The sequence below is a fragment of the Nelumbo nucifera genome, chromosome 1 (assembly GCF_055504915.1).
Source record: "Nelumbo nucifera cultivar China Antique chromosome 1, China Antique-T2T, whole genome shotgun sequence".
NCBI classification, from domain to species: Eukaryota; Viridiplantae; Streptophyta; class Magnoliopsida; order Proteales; family Nelumbonaceae; genus Nelumbo; species Nelumbo nucifera.
This window is the reverse complement of record NC_142649.1, coordinates 202025351-202043423: the sequence shown is the minus strand read 5'-3', so window position 1 is coordinate 202043423 and position 18073 is coordinate 202025351. Positions and strand designations below refer to the sequence as shown.

At 46.8% G+C, this 18073-nt stretch overlaps 1 protein-coding gene across 1 annotated transcript in view; it reads right to left on the bottom strand.

Moving 5' to 3' along the window:
* Positions 1-18073, bottom strand: part of EDD1 (glycine-tRNA ligase) — a 169039-nt gene that overhangs the window by 95414 nt on the left and 55552 nt on the right. Inside the window, exons 15-16 of the mRNA XM_088895870.1 lie at positions 5924-6025; positions 3924-3987 (exon numbers count right to left, since the gene is read on the bottom strand). Coding sequence (XP_088751996.1) covers positions 3924-3987; positions 5924-6025 — 166 coding nt within the window. The remainder of the gene's footprint in view (positions 1-3923; positions 3988-5923; positions 6026-18073) is intronic.

The window sequence follows — 18073 nt, the reverse complement described above, 5'->3', positions numbered from 1 at the left end:
TGACCCATCTAACAGTTACACCTATTTCTCTTGATAGGCTTCTAATCTCCCTCAGACTTGCCTTCTGTGTTCAAACCCCAAAATGCCTATTTGAATCCATCCTATCACCAATTCCATGTCCCCTTCCATCTCAATCTGTTGAAAGCCCAGCACTATAGTCCCAGAAGAAATGCTAAGATGTCAGCTCATAGAGAGTCACCTTCTCCTATGGGCAAGAATATAGTGCCACGATTTTCCTTTCACCATCCCTTATCACTCCACCTATGTTAGAGGGACCCGAATTACCAAAGTAACTTCCATTAAAGTTTAGTTCAAGTCTTTGACAAGCTGAAGGGGACCAAGCCTCCTGAGTAGTATCCTTTAAGGAAGATGCAATCGCTGCTGCATCCCAACTCCTTATAATATCATCAAAGGTATCTTGAACATGTCCAAGATTTTTAACCAAAGTACAACCCTGAAAGAAATAATCTCAATTGGTTCCTCCCTTGATTTTGCCCATCCTAGAAAGATTTGGTTGTTTCTTTCTGTTGAAATAATATACACTGTTGCTAGTAGTCAACTACTAGCAGTATACTATTCCTAGCAGTCAACTACTAGACAAAGACTGTTCCTAGCAGTCATCTACTAGTTGAAGAGATTTCCTAGTAGTCAACTACCAGGGCATTGTTGTTTTTTACTCTTCTATTTTGTCGCCCTAATATAAATAGAAATATCGGTGCCGCCAGCCCATCTTTTTGACTCCAAATATTCATTAAAGAATGTAAAAATATGCATAAAATGAAGTTTTGGAAAAAAAACTAAAAAATAAAAAATAAAACGCATCGGGTAAAATGTATTGATACACCCCTGCTAATACATTTTGGTGTATCGATACTTTAAACCACGCATGGGGTAAAGAGCCATCTCATTGCAGCCAAGATAAAGGACACAAATATTAAGATAGAGACACCAATTAGGCCTCCTTATTTGCAGCAATTATGCGACATACAACTTCACTAAGTGCCACCACCACTCACCTCCCACTTCATTCATTAGGCATCGTCTTTCCTGTCATTTATCTTATTAAATAGCTTACTTAGCCATAATAAGCATACCTTTCCGCACTTCTATTGCAATCCAATTGAGTCCTAGCACCTCTTTTACTTCATCAGTTCTAAATTTTATGAAGGTACATGTTATTTTTGAAGGGATGAGAGATCCATCCTATGGACGCCCAAAGATTGCGGAATAAGGGGCGAATTTCAAAAATTTTATCTCTCCCTTCAACTGTGAATCGTATTCCCTATTTAGAAAATCATATTTTCAAGAATCAATCTTGAACCATGAACTGAACCAGATCTGAACCAAAAGGAGTGGGAGAGGATTATACCCGATACGGAGAAATACTATCTCCCAATGGAGGTGTTCACGCCCAAGGAAGGATCCAAAATCTGCTCCCACTGAAGATGGCGCAGTGAAGGATGGAGCAGAATCAGCAATGTTCTTCAAAAGAACTTGACCCTTCGCAAGAATCAACTGGACGGCTTGTGAGTACAGCTCCAACCAATCTTTTCCCAAAAGATTGAGATCAAGATCAAATCTTGATTGCTCCCAAGAACTGGAGATCGAACTGAAGGAATGGCAATGGCAGGAAGGTGGTGGCAGGAGAGAATTAAAAGTATGTAGGAAATCTCTCAATCTCTCTTTTTCAAAGAGAAGAATGCTATTGATGTTGTTGTGTTGTTCAAGGCTGCCGCCCCCTTCCCCTTTTATAATCTTAAAGGGTTCAGCTCCTAATCAGATTAGGAGTTGCTAATCCAAATCATATTTGGGTTATAAGTCCCTTAGTGATAAGGGATAATCCTTATCTTATCTGCAGATCAGATCAGCTGTCTCCTAATCTAATTAGGAGGTTTCCAGATCTAAATCTTATTTAGATCTTGGACTCTCTGAGTGGATAGGGTCTAAGCCCAATCCTTTTAGCTGACCCACTTCAGAATTCGCCCCCTTTAAATGACTGATCAAATCAGCCCAGTTCGAAATGGGCTTAAGGCCCATTTAAGGTTATGTACTCAAAAAGCCTTCCAAACTGCTGCCCAGTTGGGCTTCCTTGTATGGCGTGGGACCCAAGCATTGATCTACACATCAGCCACATGGGTTCAGCCCAGCCTTTTAGCTGGGCTGAACCACTTCAGAATTCGCCCCCTTTAAATGACTGATCAAATCAGCCCAGTTCGAAATGGGCTTAAGGCCCATTTAAGGTTATGTACTCAAAAAGCCTTCCAAACTGCTGCCCAGTTGGGCTTCCTTGTATGGCGTGGGACCCAAGCATTGATCTACACATCAGCCACATGGGTTCAGCCCAGCCTTTGTTACAAGGCCTGGCCGAATGCACTGCTGAAGACAGTGTACCCCCTGAAACCCATCAAATGGGCTCTATGGGCCCAACACTTACACTAAGTGGTCTCTGGGCCAAGCCACCTTGTAACACCCAGGGACTGTGGGCAGATGCAAGATTAGCCCATCAGGTGTTATCCTCAATGGTCTTACACTTAACCTCTCAGCTCATAATGATCATACACTGCCCGACAAGAGAGGACCTCTCCCTCGGCTGCAAGGAACAGTGTTGCACTCTCCACTTATATGGATCCCGGGAATTAAAACCTTCTTGCAAACATTTTAAAAACCATATATATACTTTTATATCTTATATAAAATATATTTTGCAACTCAACGGTTGAAATCGGCTGCCGGCAGTCTTGGTTTCCATCAGTGAGAGTGCATCCCCGATCATTACCTTTGTCCGACAAAGGGGCTGACCCTATCACTATGATCACCCACTCAGATGAATTCTCGGACTATCCCAACATACCCAGGTTTTGACCCCCGCTAAGGATCTCACTGATTGGTACATCAAAGATAGCCCAATCCGACACCTAGTGTAGTATCATAATCGAGTCTAGGGGTCGGGTGTAACTTTCCAGTTTTGCCCATCAATCTCCAAGGTCCAGGGCAATACTGGAAATCTGGTCCAGTTCAAATATTCAATTAATCCTACACTGTATGTGCCTAGGGTCTCACCCTGGCAGCTGAGAAAGGCCACCCCAACCTACTTGGTGGCACTACAGTGTCAGCCTTGTCAGGATAGGTCTCCCCAGACCGACCCACTGGCTGTGAACATTCTAAACTAACACGAGTCTCATTAAGTGTCTAGTTTAAGGGTATTACACAGAAACATACCAAGGGAACATGAATCAAATATGTATCTTTATTCATTTACAATAAACTCATAAAGCACATCATTCTGATTGAAGCTAAGGGCATACAAAACTGTCTAACAATTTTTAGCACTATTAGTATTACAAATCTCTCCTCCATTAGAATCCTTAACATATTGTTCATCTAACAAATTTTCAAAATAGTTTGTCAATCTTTGATTGATTTTCTCATATACCAAAACTCATAAATTTTCCTCTTTTATGCACATAACGTGCTTTAAATCTTGGCCTCTATTTTCTCCCGCTTTTGTTATCAATAACAAAATTTCATTTTCTCCCACTTTTTCTAGTTTATAAATCCCATTTTCTCCCTCTTTAGTGCCTAGTTTATAATAAATCTCATCATATGTCCAAAATTTAACTCAACCAGCATTCTTTTTAACTTCCTTTATTATACTTTTATAATATCCCAATTTCTTTGCATTTTTAATCTGATTATATTTTGAACAACTTCATTCCACCACCAAGTTTCTTTTAACACTTTTCATTTTCCCTTTAGATTCTTCAAGGACATCCTTAGTTACTTTCTTTATGCAGATTGCCATTTCAAACAACATATCATCAGTCTTTCCATCTAAATTCCATTTTCCTTCTAATAAGCACACCTAATGGCAAACAAAAAGAACTTTCTACAAGCACATTGAATATGTAAATATGCTAACTTACCATCTGCCTTTCTAAACAAAGAATCCAAAGAAGCACCATATTTACGGGCAAAACCCTCAGCAGCCTGACAACAAATAACAAACATAGCAACAGAAGCTAATTAATATCATGTCTCAAAGAGTATAAATTGATATCACGGAAAATCTTTTTCTAGTGACACAGTAGGCACAAACATGTAAGGTGTTCTTTAAGCGATCAAAATATGTATCAGCTATTTCCTTAAGGGAAAAAGGAAAATGGAAAATAAAAAACATGAGAGTAGCACAAAAAGGACATCATCAAGTATCTCTTTACAAGCTAAGTAGGCAATCTTTTAGCTAAGAGACCACTGTTTCTACATGGCTACCTGTTTTGGACAGAATTGACCAAAGGCTGGCAGGGTGGAAGGGGAAATTTCTATCCTTGGAAATTAACATTGATAAAAAGTATTCTCTCAAATCTGCCGGTTTTCTAATTATCTTTACTTAAAGCTCCAGCTGCTGTGGTGGAAGAGATTGAAAGGTTAGAGAGAGAATTTCTGTGGAATGATAGGGTTGAGAGAAAGAGGTTACACTTGGTTAAGTGGGAGTTTGTCTGCAGATCCAAAAAAGGTGGGGGTTTAGGAGTGAAAAGGGTTGGAATCTTCAACAAAGCTTTATTGGGGAAGTGGGTTTAGAGGTTTGAAAGAGAAAGGGAGGCCCTTTGGAGAAGAGTGGTGGCTTGTAAGTATGGGGTGATGAACTTTGGGTGGGATTCAAAGGAGGTGAGACACTTGTATGGAGTTAGTGTATAGAAAGGTATCATGAGTTTTTAACTCTTTGATGATCCCTTTTTATACATGGGAAGTGGGAAGTGGGAAGTGGATCAAGTATAAGGTTTTGGGAAGATGACTAGTTGAGGGTGGGGAAATTTTCTGACTTATGCCCAAAGTTATATAATCTGAGTAAGAAAGGAGTGCCAATTTCAGATTGGTATGAAGTAGTAAATGGTGCTGTGGTCTGGAGGCCAAATCTCAGGAGACAACTGTTTGATTGGGAGGTGGAGTGCTTGGAGTTGTTGGCAAAACGTCAGGCCTTGGAGATCAATTTGCTTGGTTGATTGTGAAAGGTTGCATTCTAACCCAGGGTAACCTAAAACTCAGAGGTCTGCAGTTTTCAAATGGATGTGTTCTGTGTTGTGCTGGTGAGGAAGATGTGTCTCACATTTTGCTTCAGTGCAGCTTTTCATATCCAGTTTGGTCCAATTTCTTCAAGTAATTCAAGGTGGATAGGAACTCTGGCAGATCCGGCTGAAATTTTTAGTTGTTGGCCAAGAATCCAAGGTGGAGTTAAAATTAAGATCCATTGGACATGTATTCCCTTTGCTGTTTGCTCGGAAATATGGAAGGAAAGAAATAGAAGGATCTTCGAGGAGAAAAAGAAAAGTTTGGAAGAGATGGTAGTTGTTATTAGTTCGACAGTTATTGGTTGGGTGCTTTTGCTTCCAGAGTTTCAAGGACTGCAGAAAAAAGACTTTGGAGCTGATTTTTGGACTTCTCTGAATTCCTAAAAGGAATGCTAATATCTGTTTTGATACTGAAATGTTGTTTTTTGATTTTTTGTGGTCTTACATTACTGTAATCTGGTGGGGGTGGCATCTTGTCACCTAGTTATGACGTATTGTTTTTCCTTTAGAAACAAAATTACTTTCTTTATTTATCTTCAAAAAAAGGGACCACTGTTTCCAGCCCTTACCTCCCAAGACCACAAATAGCTGGGACCAACATTGGGTAATAAGAATAAAAGACCATAGCCACAGTAAAATCTACAAGGAACATAACATGAGAAAAATAAAAATAATAAAAATTGAAACAGATATAATAGTGCACAAACATAACAAGCTTCAGGTTTAACTATTTATGAGATGCCATCTTATTTATTCTACATTCCAACCCCTGACAATATTTCAAGGACTTTCATCTTATTAAATAAGAACATTTCCAAGAAAGAACTCCAACAGTGAGACCAGAAAACAGAAAACACCTTAGTAGGATTTCCCTGATGATCAAATGCCTTTGCCACTGGAGGTCCCCGTACTTCAATGTCATTCTCCATTTGCTTAGGACAAAGCCTGTCAACAAGAACCTGCAAATTTGTAGCTATCAGTGTTTTATGCTGTGAAAAACACAGGCTGCAGGGAGGAAATATACAGTCTACATTCTGGGTCGGTAACAAATTGTGAACATTGTTTAAAATGCCCATAATTTTCCTAATATTCCCAAAACATATTTCCATTACCATGGGTACCAACATGAAATATTACTGGAATCGACAAATTCCCCAATGAAAGCTACCAGTGCTACGTGGAGTACAAGAGATAGTATTATGACATAAGTAGATGAGAATATTTTAGATAAAGTGGAGTAACAGTGTGTCTGCCAACTTAATGAACATGATTACTACTTTTTTTCAGCTCAAAAATCTTTTGAAACATGAAGTTAAATCTTAGCTTTATTGTATTATAGATTACTTGGTTGATCTATTAGAATCATTTGCAATTTCTATGAGTTTGAATTATTCCTGAACTCACTCTATCATGTAATTTTGATCATTTAAAACAAGATAATAATTTAAAAGTCTACCTATGCATCTTCTATCATTACATAAAATAACATTCTAGATTTTTGCCTATTTCGTAATGTTTCCAGCATGTCTACAAATTTCACAATATTTCTAACATTTCTGACATGTTACCTATATTTGGAAGATTGATATTTTCACCAACACCAACATTTTAAACCTTGAATGTGAAGACTTCTATAGAATTAAATAAAAGAAAAACAGTCCCAAAAGAAATAAGAAATCAGATTAAAAGAAGAAGAAACAAAAGGAGACAACAAGAAGAGAAAAAGAGGAAGGGAATTGATGCGGCACGATCCAGGCACTCCTAGCTGGCTGCTGACTGGCTCCTTGTTGGCAACGGACGGCACCTGAGAAGATGAAAGGAAGGATTCCCAGGGAGTTTACCCGGTGGGAATACTCCGATGCTTAAGTTAGTATTGTGCACAGGAAGCAAAGGAAGAACGAAGGCTAAGAGTGTCCGGATCGTGCCGCATCATTTGGCGCCGTCTGTGGGAAACGCTTCAAAAGACCTTTCTCTCTAAACTATGTCAGTTCTTTCTTCTTCCTCGAAACAATCCAACGCTCATGGCTTCCTCTAGCAACATCGAACGAAGCACGGAAATGGATAACTCCAGGGAACAACCCCAACTTCCCACTGTCTGTATCGGACAGTTCACCGTCCCCCTCTCAGCGGACGGAATCCCCAGCTTGAACGTGCCTCTCACAATGGCACCTGTCATCGCCCCACTCCCTGCTACAGTCGGAACGACGTTCACCGAACCTTCGGTCGTGCCCAGCGGCTAGCCCGAACCAGCTGGAGGACCTAATGCAGTGCATGAGGGCCATGTAGGCTCAAATGCAACAGTTTCAACAACTTCAGCTTTATCAACAGCATGTACTACACCAGGTCTCCCAGTATCAGTATCAGCAGCAGTTCCCCCAGCTGCCCCAACCTCAGCTTCAGCAGCCTCAGCCCCCGCCTCAGCGCCCAGCCTCGCAGCAAGACAAATCTCGCCGCCAGAGCGAGCACTCCGGCCGAGGAGAGGCCCCCCAAAATCTCCCAAAAGACCAGACCTCCCCCCACTGCAGACGGGAGAGACCGGCTCCTCCGATCTCGTCGCGGGTGGACAGGTCGGGAGGGCCCCGGCTCGGCAGGTCTACGTCACCTCGACAGTCGAAGTTTGGAACCCCGATCCTCGAAAACTGGATCGAGATCCTGGCAACGGACTCCAAACAGGACCCCTCTGTCCATAGCCATCACCAGTAGACCGGGCTACTCCCTCCTCTCGGTTCCGTCCCCCCTGTCTTCCGAACTCCTGGCAGTCCCGATGCCCAAGGATTTCAAACTCCCCCCTCTTGACAAGTATGACAAGTCGTTCGACCCGAATGATCATGTAGATGCCTTTCAGTCACAGATGCACCTGGCGCGAGCCAGTGAGTCGTGCATGTGCGTGGCCTTCTCCACTAATTTCAGGGGAGCAGCCCGCACGTGGTACCGGAACTTGGCACCCGAGTCGATAAGAAGTTGGACGCAGTTCGCACAAGCCTTCACGTCCCACTTTGTCACTAGCAAACGGTGCCCGCGAACTGAAGAAAGCATCTTCAACATACCACAAAGAGAGGGAGAGTCCATCTGGAGCTATATCAAGCGGTACAACGACGCTTGTATGCAGATACCACGCCTGGACCCCGCCGTGCGCCTTGCAGCAGCCAAGAAGGGCGTGACGCGCAAAGAGTTCAAGTGGCACATGGTCGTCAACCAACCCGCGACCATAACCGAGTTTCTAAAGCTTGCGGATAAGTTCATAGCCACCGAAGAGGAGATCAACCAGAAGGGCGAGGGCGCACCCGAAAAAAGAAAGAGAGAAGGAGAGCCATCCAGTCAAGGGGACACCCGAAGAAAAAAGGAAACAGTTCGGGGGGCGAAGCCGGGTCAATTGTTCCGAGCTCCTGCACCAGACCGAGCTGATTACACCCCACTGAACGCGAAGCGGGCCGAGATCCTGATGGCGATCAAGGACGCCCCGTAAGTGAAGTGGCCACCCCGTCTGAGGGGGAATCCCAATGAAAGAAATAAGAACCTGTATTGCAGTTTAAACAAAGATCACCGTCACAGTACCGAGAGTTGTAAAAACCTCCGAGACGAGATAGAGAAGCTCATCCGTCGCGGATATTTGAGAAACTTTGTACAAAATAATAATTACTAGTAATAAAACAGGTCGGCAAGAGGAGCGCGGTAAGGACGCTCCCGAGTCCAGCAGTAGGCCGGCCGAACAACCGCAAAGGCAGCCTCCGGAGGAAAGGCCAGTTCGGGGAACCATCCACATGATAGTGGGGCGTTCGATCGTTGCGGGTTGCACTTCAGTGGCAGCTCGGACGTCGGTTCGTGAGGCCACCCGGGAGGAGCAGAACCCCCCAAAGCGGCCGAGAACAGAAGAGCCAATTTTCTTCACAGAAGATGATGCGCGAGGATTCCACTACCCCCACGACGACGCGCTCGTGATAAAGCTAAGAATCAATGACTTCGAGGTCAGGCGCGTACTCGTCGACTCAGGCAGCTCGGCCGACATCCTCTTCAAAGCTGCGTTTGACCAGCTTCAGTTGTAACGAGGCAACCTGAAACCTACAGACACTCCTTTGGTGGGCTTCAGCGGAGAAGTCCGGCCCCTTGGGAAAGTAACAGTACCTGTTGAAGTCGGCACATGGCCTTGTGTGGTCAGGTTCAAACACGACTTCCTGGTGGTCGCGACCCCCTCCCCCTACAATGCCATAATAGGTCAGCCGATAACCCATGTCCTGCGGGCGGTGGTCTCCACCTACCATCTGGCTATGAAGTTCCCTACAGATTTCGGTATGGGGGTAGCGCGAGGCGACCAGCTCGAGTCCCGCAAGTGCTATGTCGCCGCCCTGAAGGGAAAGACCAAGGTAGCCGACGACCTCGAACTGGAGCGACCTACGGAGCAAGGTGAAGAACGAACCGCGCCCACAGAAGAAACTGTCACAGTCCCTACCTCAGCGGCAGACCCAGCTCGGACGCTTCAGATCGGCGCTTCCATCCAGGAGCCCCTACGATCTGAATTGGTAAGCTTTTTACTTCAAAATTTAGACATTTTTGCATGGTCCGCGGCAGAGATGCCCGGTATAGACAGAAGCTGAACACTGATCCTGTAGTTAGGCCCATTAGACAGAAGAAACGCAACCTAGCCCCGGAGCGGTGGAAAGCGGTCGACGAGGAGGTCGAAAAGCTCCTCGCAGCCGACTTCATAAGAGAAGTCCACTACTCGAGTTGGGTAGCCAACCCTGTCCTGGTAAAGAAGGCCAACGGCAAGTGGCGCATGTGCATCGACTACACCGACTTGAACCGGGCTTGCCCAAAAGACCGCTTCCCGCTCCCCAGAATTGACTGATTCGTGGACGCAACCTCAGGGCACGAGTTGCTAAGTTTCTTGGACACCTATTCGGGCTATAACCAGATCAAGATGGACCCGGCGGACGAAGAAAAGACTGCCTTCATCACGGAATTCGGCCTATATTGTTACAAGGTTATGCCCTTCGGGTTGAAAAACGCAGGGGCAACCTTTCAAAGGCTTGTAAATAAGTTGTTTGCATTGTTGATCAGCAGAAAAGTAGAATGCTATGTAGACGACATGGTCGTCAAAACTCAATTCTCATATGAATTAATACAAGATTTGCATTCTGTCTTTGAAATTTTGCGTAAGTTTAATATGAGACTAAACCCAAACAAGTGTGTGTTTGGTGTGACCTCGGGCAAGTTCCAAGGATACATCATTAACCGGCGCGGCATCGAGGCCAACTCGGATAAAGTTAAGGCCATTTTAGATATGAGACCACCCCGGAAGCTGAAGGAAGTTCAGAGGTTGAATGGCCGCATAGCCGCCCTAAGACGCTTCATGTCTAAATCGGCAGACCGCTGTCTGCCGTTTTTCAAGGCAATCAAGAACAAAGGGTTCGAGTGGACCCAAGACTCTCAGCTCGCGTTTGACAAGCTCAAGAAATACCTCGCTAGTGTGTCAACCTTAACCCGGCCCGAGGAGGGCGATGTTTTAGAACTGTACCTCTCGACGAGCGACGAAGTGGTCAATTCGGTACTAATAAAGGAAGTAGATCGGGTCCAACAACCCATCTATTATACTAGTAAAGTATTGCAGGGAGCAGAAACGAGATACCCGGAGATGGAAAAGCTAGCATACGCATTGATAATCGCAACTCAGAAGCTCTGCCCGTACTTCCAAGCTCATATTGTTATCGTTCTCACCGACAAACCTCTGAGGCAAGTATTGCTTAAGCCCGAGGTCTCCGGTTGGTTGATGAAGTGGGCCGTTGAGCTCAGCGAGTACGACCTCCAGTACAAGCCGCGAACTGCCATTAAGGCCCAAGCCTTAGCAAATTTTATAGCCGAAGGCACATTCAGCTCCGAAGTCCCCAGGCCGGTTGAGCACAAGGCTCCCAGCTCGGGTGAGACCGACGCTCCCAGGTCAGTCGAGTCTGAACCCCGTGAGGTAGCAGCCAATGTGGCATCTCTCCCAGCTCGGCCAACCGCGAGCTGGGATGAGGAGCCCTGGATCCTTCACGTAGATGGCTCCTCAAACCAACAGGGCAGCGGTGCCGGAATAGTTCTGCACGGCCCAAGCGGTACAAAACTGGAATACGCGCTACGCTTCGAGTTCGCGGTGTATAACAATGAAGCAGAGTACGAAGCGTTGATAGTTGGACTAGCCATAGCCAGAGAAGTAGAAGCAAAGCACATTGTTATCTACAGCGACTCCCAGCTCGTGGTTAACCAGGTCACCGGCGAGTATGAAGCTCGCAAGCCAACAGTGATTGCCTACTCGACCAAGGTTAGAGAGGCCCTGCTCGACTTCCAGTCACACTTAATCAGACAGATCCCTAGGTCGGAGAACACTGAGGCCGACGCCCTGTCCAAGTTAGCCAGCACTAGCGACATCACCATGAGAACCGTATACATAGAGGACCTGTCTTGGCCTAGCATTCTCAGAGGGGCAGAGGAGGTCGCTCTCGTCGTTCAAGCAGAGCCAAGCTGGATTGACCCGCTCGCGAGCTTCTTGCTACACGGGACCCTCCCTGCAGATCGCAATGCAGCCAGAAGGGTGCAGCGCCAGGCAGCCAAATACGTCATGATAGACGAGCGGCTATACAGGAGATCCTACACGCTCCCCTATCTGCGTTGCTTGCGGCCTACCGAAGCCAAACTCGTACTCCGCGATACTCATGACGGGTTGTGCGGCGGGCACATGGGGGGCAGAGCCCTTGCCCAGAAAGTGCTTCGACAAGTTTATTGTTGGCTAACAATGAAGGCAGATGCCATTGAACTCGTTAGAAAATGTGACAAATGCCAGAGACATGCCAACGTTCACCACCAACCCGCTGTCGACCTCAAGTATCTCACCAGTCCGTGGCCCTATGCACAGTGGGGCATCGATCTACTCGGGCCATTCCCGCCAGCAACGGGTGGAAGGAAGTTCTTAGTGGTAGCAGTGGACTATTTTACCAAGTGGGTAGAAGTTGAACCCCTCGTAATGATAACAGCCCGAAATGTCCAAAACTTCTTTTGGAAAAACATCGTATGCCGCTTTGGATTACCTCGGGTATTGATTTCCGACAACGGCAAACAGTTCGAAGACATCAAATTCCAAGACTGGTGCCAAGACATGGGAATCTTGACAAAACTTTACTTCAGTCGCACACCCTCAGGCAAACGGTCAGGCAGAAGTAACGAACAGAGCCATCCTCCGCAGATTAAAGGCACGGTTGGACCGAGCTAAAGGATTGTGGGCAGATGAACTACCCAGTATTCTATGGGCATACCAGACCACAGAGAAGACCGCTATGAGAGAAACACCCTTCAATCTCACCTACGGCACCGAAGCAGTGATCCCCGCAGAGATCGAAGTACCTACGTTGTGCTTAGAAACGTACAGTGATCAAACAAACGAAGATGAGCTACGCACCAACCTCGATCTACTCGACGAAGTAAGGGACCTCGCGTACATTAGGGCCGCAGCCTACCAGCAGAGAGTAGCTCGGTTATAACGCCAGGGTCAAGAAGCGAAGCCTCCGCGTTGGCGACCTGGCCCTTCGTAAAGTTATGGTGCCTGAGCCCGGCGCTGGCAAGCTCGGCTCCAACTGGGAAGGTCCTTACCGAGTGAAACGAGTGCTCGAGGAAGGGAACATACGAACTCGAGACCCTTGAAGGAAAACAAGTACCTCGAGCATGGAATATTGTCAACCTAAGGCAATATTATCTGAAAGAATCGAGTAGGCCACGAGCCACTCCCAAAGCCTAAGGGCCAGAATACCGAGCTAACATGACCTCGGCACAACAAGACCCAGTCGCCTCTATGGCGTGGGCAGACTCCGAGAGTGGGCCACGAGCCACTCCTTCAGCCCAAGGGCCAAAACACCAAGCTAACAAAGACCTCGGCGAGAAGAAAGACCTAGCCACTTCGGTGGCGAAGGCAAGGTATGAAATATCAAAGGCGTAAGCACCTCGGGTTTAAACCCTACGAAGCATAGCTCGCCTCATTACGTTGGTTGAACTGAGGAATAACCAACCAATGCATAGTTCGAGCATACATAGTAATCACTTCGCGGTATGCCATAGAGGCCTTAAACGTTAAAGGACAAATCAGGATAACGACTACCGAAGAGGTCCTACTCCGGGCATGTAGCTTTAATAGCTCAAATGATGAGATCGCTTTAGCAAAAATAAAGGAGTTCATCATACTCAAAAGAAAAAAACTTTCATTGTCAAAAAAAAAAAAAAAGAAAAAGGAGAAGAAAAATAACAAGTGCAATAACCGAGCTAAACAGCTCGGGAAAGGTTTGATTATCACAGGGCACAACCGCCCGACCGAAAACTTGTGAAAGATCGGGTTTACGGCACCCGGAAGCCACCAGAAGCCCAGAGAAACGCTGCCTCAAGGATCCGCCTCCTCATCCTCTGGAGAGTCAGGCTCCTCTTCATCCGCTTGGTCCGCTGTCTCAAGAGACAGATCTTTCATAGTAATGCCGTCAAGGTTGAGCCCGGAGAACTTCTTCCGAACCAGCCACCGGCAGAGCTTAAACCCTGAGCGGTACAAACCCGAACCATACTCCGCCTGGAGGTCCTGAAATTCCTGGGAGTCTTTAAAATCCCAGACCGCTCTCTCTCGCTCGCCTCCACCATCTGATCAAAGTTTCGAGTCCAATTCAGAAGAGTGGACTCCAATTCCCGCACCTGCTGCCTGAGGAGCTCCTTCTCCGCCGCCATCCTCAACGATTCCTCCCTATAACGTGCGCTCTCTTCAGCAAGCCGGGCAATTTGAGCCTCCTGGTCGTGGACGAGCAGCTCCTGAGACTCGCTCCACTTGCGGGTGTGATGGAGCTCGCCCTGGAGCTTCTGGTTGGCAGCCCGTTAGTCGAGGGCGTCGACGCGATGGATGCACGTTTGGAGAGCCATGGCATGGATGGCGGAATTTACCTATCGACGAAAAAGAAGATCAGAAGACAGCGAAAAAGGGCAAAACAAGAGAGAAAAAGGGAAAAAGGTCACTTACCACCATGCAATGAGCAGAGGCGAACGCAGAGGTCATCGGGCTCCATGTTTCCCCACTAGGTGATCTCGTCATTAGTGATTGCCTTCCGACTCCTCCGACGAGCTACCAGATAATCATTTACCCCTTCCCAGTTTCCCACTGGGAACCGGGGGTAAGGATGGGGTTGAAGGGGGTTGTAGGGCGCCTCCCCCGGCTGAGGGAGCTCGTCACCCCCAGGGTTGATCCCACTAGATCCCTCAGGAGGGGGAATCGGAACCTCGGGCGGAGGAGAGGGTAGGACCGGCTCGACAGACCCGAACTCAGTGCTTCCCGAAGGAGGGGTCCAGTCGGGGTGCGTCTTCTTCGCATGGCGCCTCTGACTGCTCGAGAGAAGGCGGCGTGAATCGGTGTTGGACATGATGGCTGCCAAAAGATTACAAGATATTAGTCAGACAAGAAACAAAATACATGTGTACACAATAGTCACAAGGCGCTACACGACCTAAAAGACCGACCTACCCGGGCTCAAGCCTGCCTGCACGAGCTTCTCCTCGGTCATGTAGTCAGAGCAAAGGAAGCCTACCGACGCCCAGGACAGCATCGTTTTCCGAGTCTCTAGGTCCAACTCGGCCTCGAGGTCCTGAGTGGCGCCCCTCCAAGCAGTGGGGAAGGGCCACCCCTTGGGGTTACGGACCACAAAGTAATCCTGCTTCCAGGCGGGAATCTTATTCGGCAGCTCATACAAGACCTTATAGCCGCGGCGGGGAGAGAGGTAATAAAAGTGCCTCCCCAGAGGAACCCCAGGAGCAGCGTTCTTTATACAAAGGATAGAGACAAAAATATCAAGGTCCAAAGGAAGGCAGTACTCGTAACACAGGGATATAGTCCCAACCATGTTTCGAATGGCGTTGGGATGAAGCTGGTCAATGGTGACGTTGAAGTGATTTAACACCACTATCAAGGGGTGCAGGGGGAGACGCAAGCCAGCCTCGAGTTGTTCCTGAAAGATTACTATGTCATTGGGGCCATGCTTCCAAGGAAAGTTGTCGGTAGGGAGGCTGTAAACCAGGTCCCCAGGGAGGCGAAAGTAGCGGATCAGAGACATGAGTCTCTCCGCTGTCATTAAGGAAGAACCAAAGGTATTAGGCTCCCTCCCCCTAGAAGTAGACGCCATGTCGCCAGAGGCCTCCCGAGCCTCCAGGATCTCCTCCCAGGCTCCTCCCGAGCTCGAGGGAGCATCATCGTCCTGGCTATCGCCCCTGTGATAGGTATGGTATGGGTACCCAGACATGGCTGACAGCGATTGGGACTCACCAGAGTAGACGGAATAGAGCAGACTGAGGAACTCGGGTAGACTAGGTGAAGTGCGCGACCTCAGAATCCAAAGACGGCAAGATGGCGTGGGAGAACATAGGGCCCGAGGGGGCCCCCTATTTATAGTCTCCATCCTTTCAAATTGACGGCCCGGATCAAAGCAGATCCAACGGTCCGCGGGCGCCCTGACCGCACGCCTTCTTAAAACCGAAGGCGATTGGCGGCATGTCTTCCATATTTAAGGTAGTCGTAGTCGCACGACGTTCGGAGCTGAAGGCCACCTCAGCACGTCCTCGGAATCCGAAAAGTCAAGTCAGAAGATCTCTTGATTTCTGCAAATGCACCGACTCAGCGTAAGCGACACGCAGACACCGACTCAGCGTAAGCGACAGCTCAGCATTGTGGCTCGGTACGACCAAGTAGCGGGCCCATAAAGTAGCTCGTTACATCGTAGCGCACAAGAGGAGCTCGCCACAACACGAGCTCCGGGTTCTGCGAGCTACCTCTAGAGGGATACTCCGAGGCAACTTTAGCTTGTGAGCTAAGAAAACCAGCTCGCCCAAGCTCCCAAGCAGACAAGTCGTCCCGAGGACCAATTCTACTAAGGGTACTCCTGAAGTATTCCAAGCTCGCTGCAAAGTAGCTCACGAATGGGCCGCACGAGCATTCGCCAGGAAGCTTCTATCTGACAGGCCGTACAAATCAGACTGCACCACATCCCTTACTGACAGCGTAGTCCCTGTCCTTTCGACAGTCTACACCCACGTCCCTCAGCAGGCAGAGGCGTGCCTGTCGCTTTTGAGACGTGTCACTCACCCGAGCAAGGGGTACGTCCCAACAGCCACCTGCGCAGCCCTGGCAGGTAACGGCTGTGGCAGGGGCCCGGTGGCGGTTATGCCCGATCTCATAAGAGCGCCCCTATAAAAGCCCTCAGGGCAGAAAGGAAACTCTCTCTTGAGACCTCTAATCTCTCGAATATAGTGATAAAACGCGACCTACACTCTTAGCCTTCGTTCTTCCTTTGCTTCCTGTGCACAATACTAACTTAAGCATCGGAGTATTCCCACCGGGTAAACTCCCCGGGAATCCTTCCTTTCATCTTCTCAGGTGTCGTCCGTTGCCAACAAGGAGCCAGTCAGCAGCCAGCTAGGAGTGCCTGGATCGTGCCGCATCAGGAATCATTGAGAAAAAAGGGTGAAAGAGAAGAGTTACCCGTACATCTTCTCCTTTCCCTAATCCTTTTCATTAAAGAATAATCACTAACAATCAGAAATTACATGTAAATCCTTAGTAATTACAAGTAAGTGCTTAGTGGGGCGGCTTGCTAATTAAACATAAGAGAAACTAAAGTTAACAGGTCCATTAACAAAACAGAACATAAACATAAAATTAAAACACAATTGTGGGCTATGGGCCATTCGGCCCATCTTCTCTACACTCCCCCTCAAGCTGAGCATAGATGTCAATCAAGCCCAGCTTGCCTGTATCATGTTGTAGCTTGGCCTTGGAGACTCTTTTGGTAAGAATATCAGCTAGCTGTTCTTTAGATGTAATGAAGGGTAGACAAAATTTTCCAGAAGCCACTCTTTCTCTGATGAAAGTCCTATAAACATCAATGTGCTTTGTTCTTTCATGTTGTACAGGATTGTGGACAATGTTAATGGTGGCCTGATTGTCGCAATACAGCATCAGTGGTGTGTCATACTCAACACCCAATTCCTCCATCAAGGATCAAAGCCAAAGCAACTCAAAAACTCCATGAGCCATAGCTCTATCTTCAGCCCTCAGCTGAAGATCTAGCAACCACAGATTGATTCTTGCTTCTCCAAGAAACAATGTTACCGGCCACCATACTATGGTACCCCAAAATCGACCTCCTATCATCAATGTTGTCTGCCCAGTCAGCATCTATATAGGCTTCCAGTTTCATGTGGCCATGTTTAGCAAAAAGAATACCTTTCCCTAGAGTACTCTTCAAGTAACATAAAATCCTCGCCGCTGCTGCCATATGTGCGTCTCTGGGGGCATGCATGAACTGGCTAATGCAACTAACAGCATATGCAATGTCAAGGCAAGTCATACATAGATATAGAATGTGCAGCCAAAGACCCGAAGGGGAAGAGAAAAAAGCTCCTTATTTGGATAAAGAAGATTAAAAGGAGACTTAAAGCCCAAAACTCTGGATGGCATACGATTGATTAGGTATGTTGCTGTGAGAACAGCATCCCCCCAAAACTTTGTAGAAACATGTGAAGCAAATAAAATGCTCCTTGCAACTTCAACTATGTGACGATTCTTCCTCTCATCTACTCCATTTTGTTGTGGAGTACAAACACAAAAGCTCTGGTGGATAACCCCAAAAGTCAGTGAGATAAGAAATGAGGTTTATAGGACCGAAATATCTTGATTCTTGTATCAAATTGGGTAAGAACAAATTCATGGAATTGTCTCACAAGTTTGGGAACTTCACGAGTTCTCATAAAAAATAACTGAGTATGTCAAGAAAAATCGTCAATGAACAAGATAAAATATCGGTAACCACCCATTGACTGCAAGTGGTACAGTCCCCGCACATCAGAGTGCACAATATGAAAAGGAAAAGTGGATCTCTTATTTATTACTCAAAGGATAAGTGCTTCTACAATGTTTTGATAACTCACATGACTCACAATGAAGACTAGATGAGTTAATTCCATTAAAC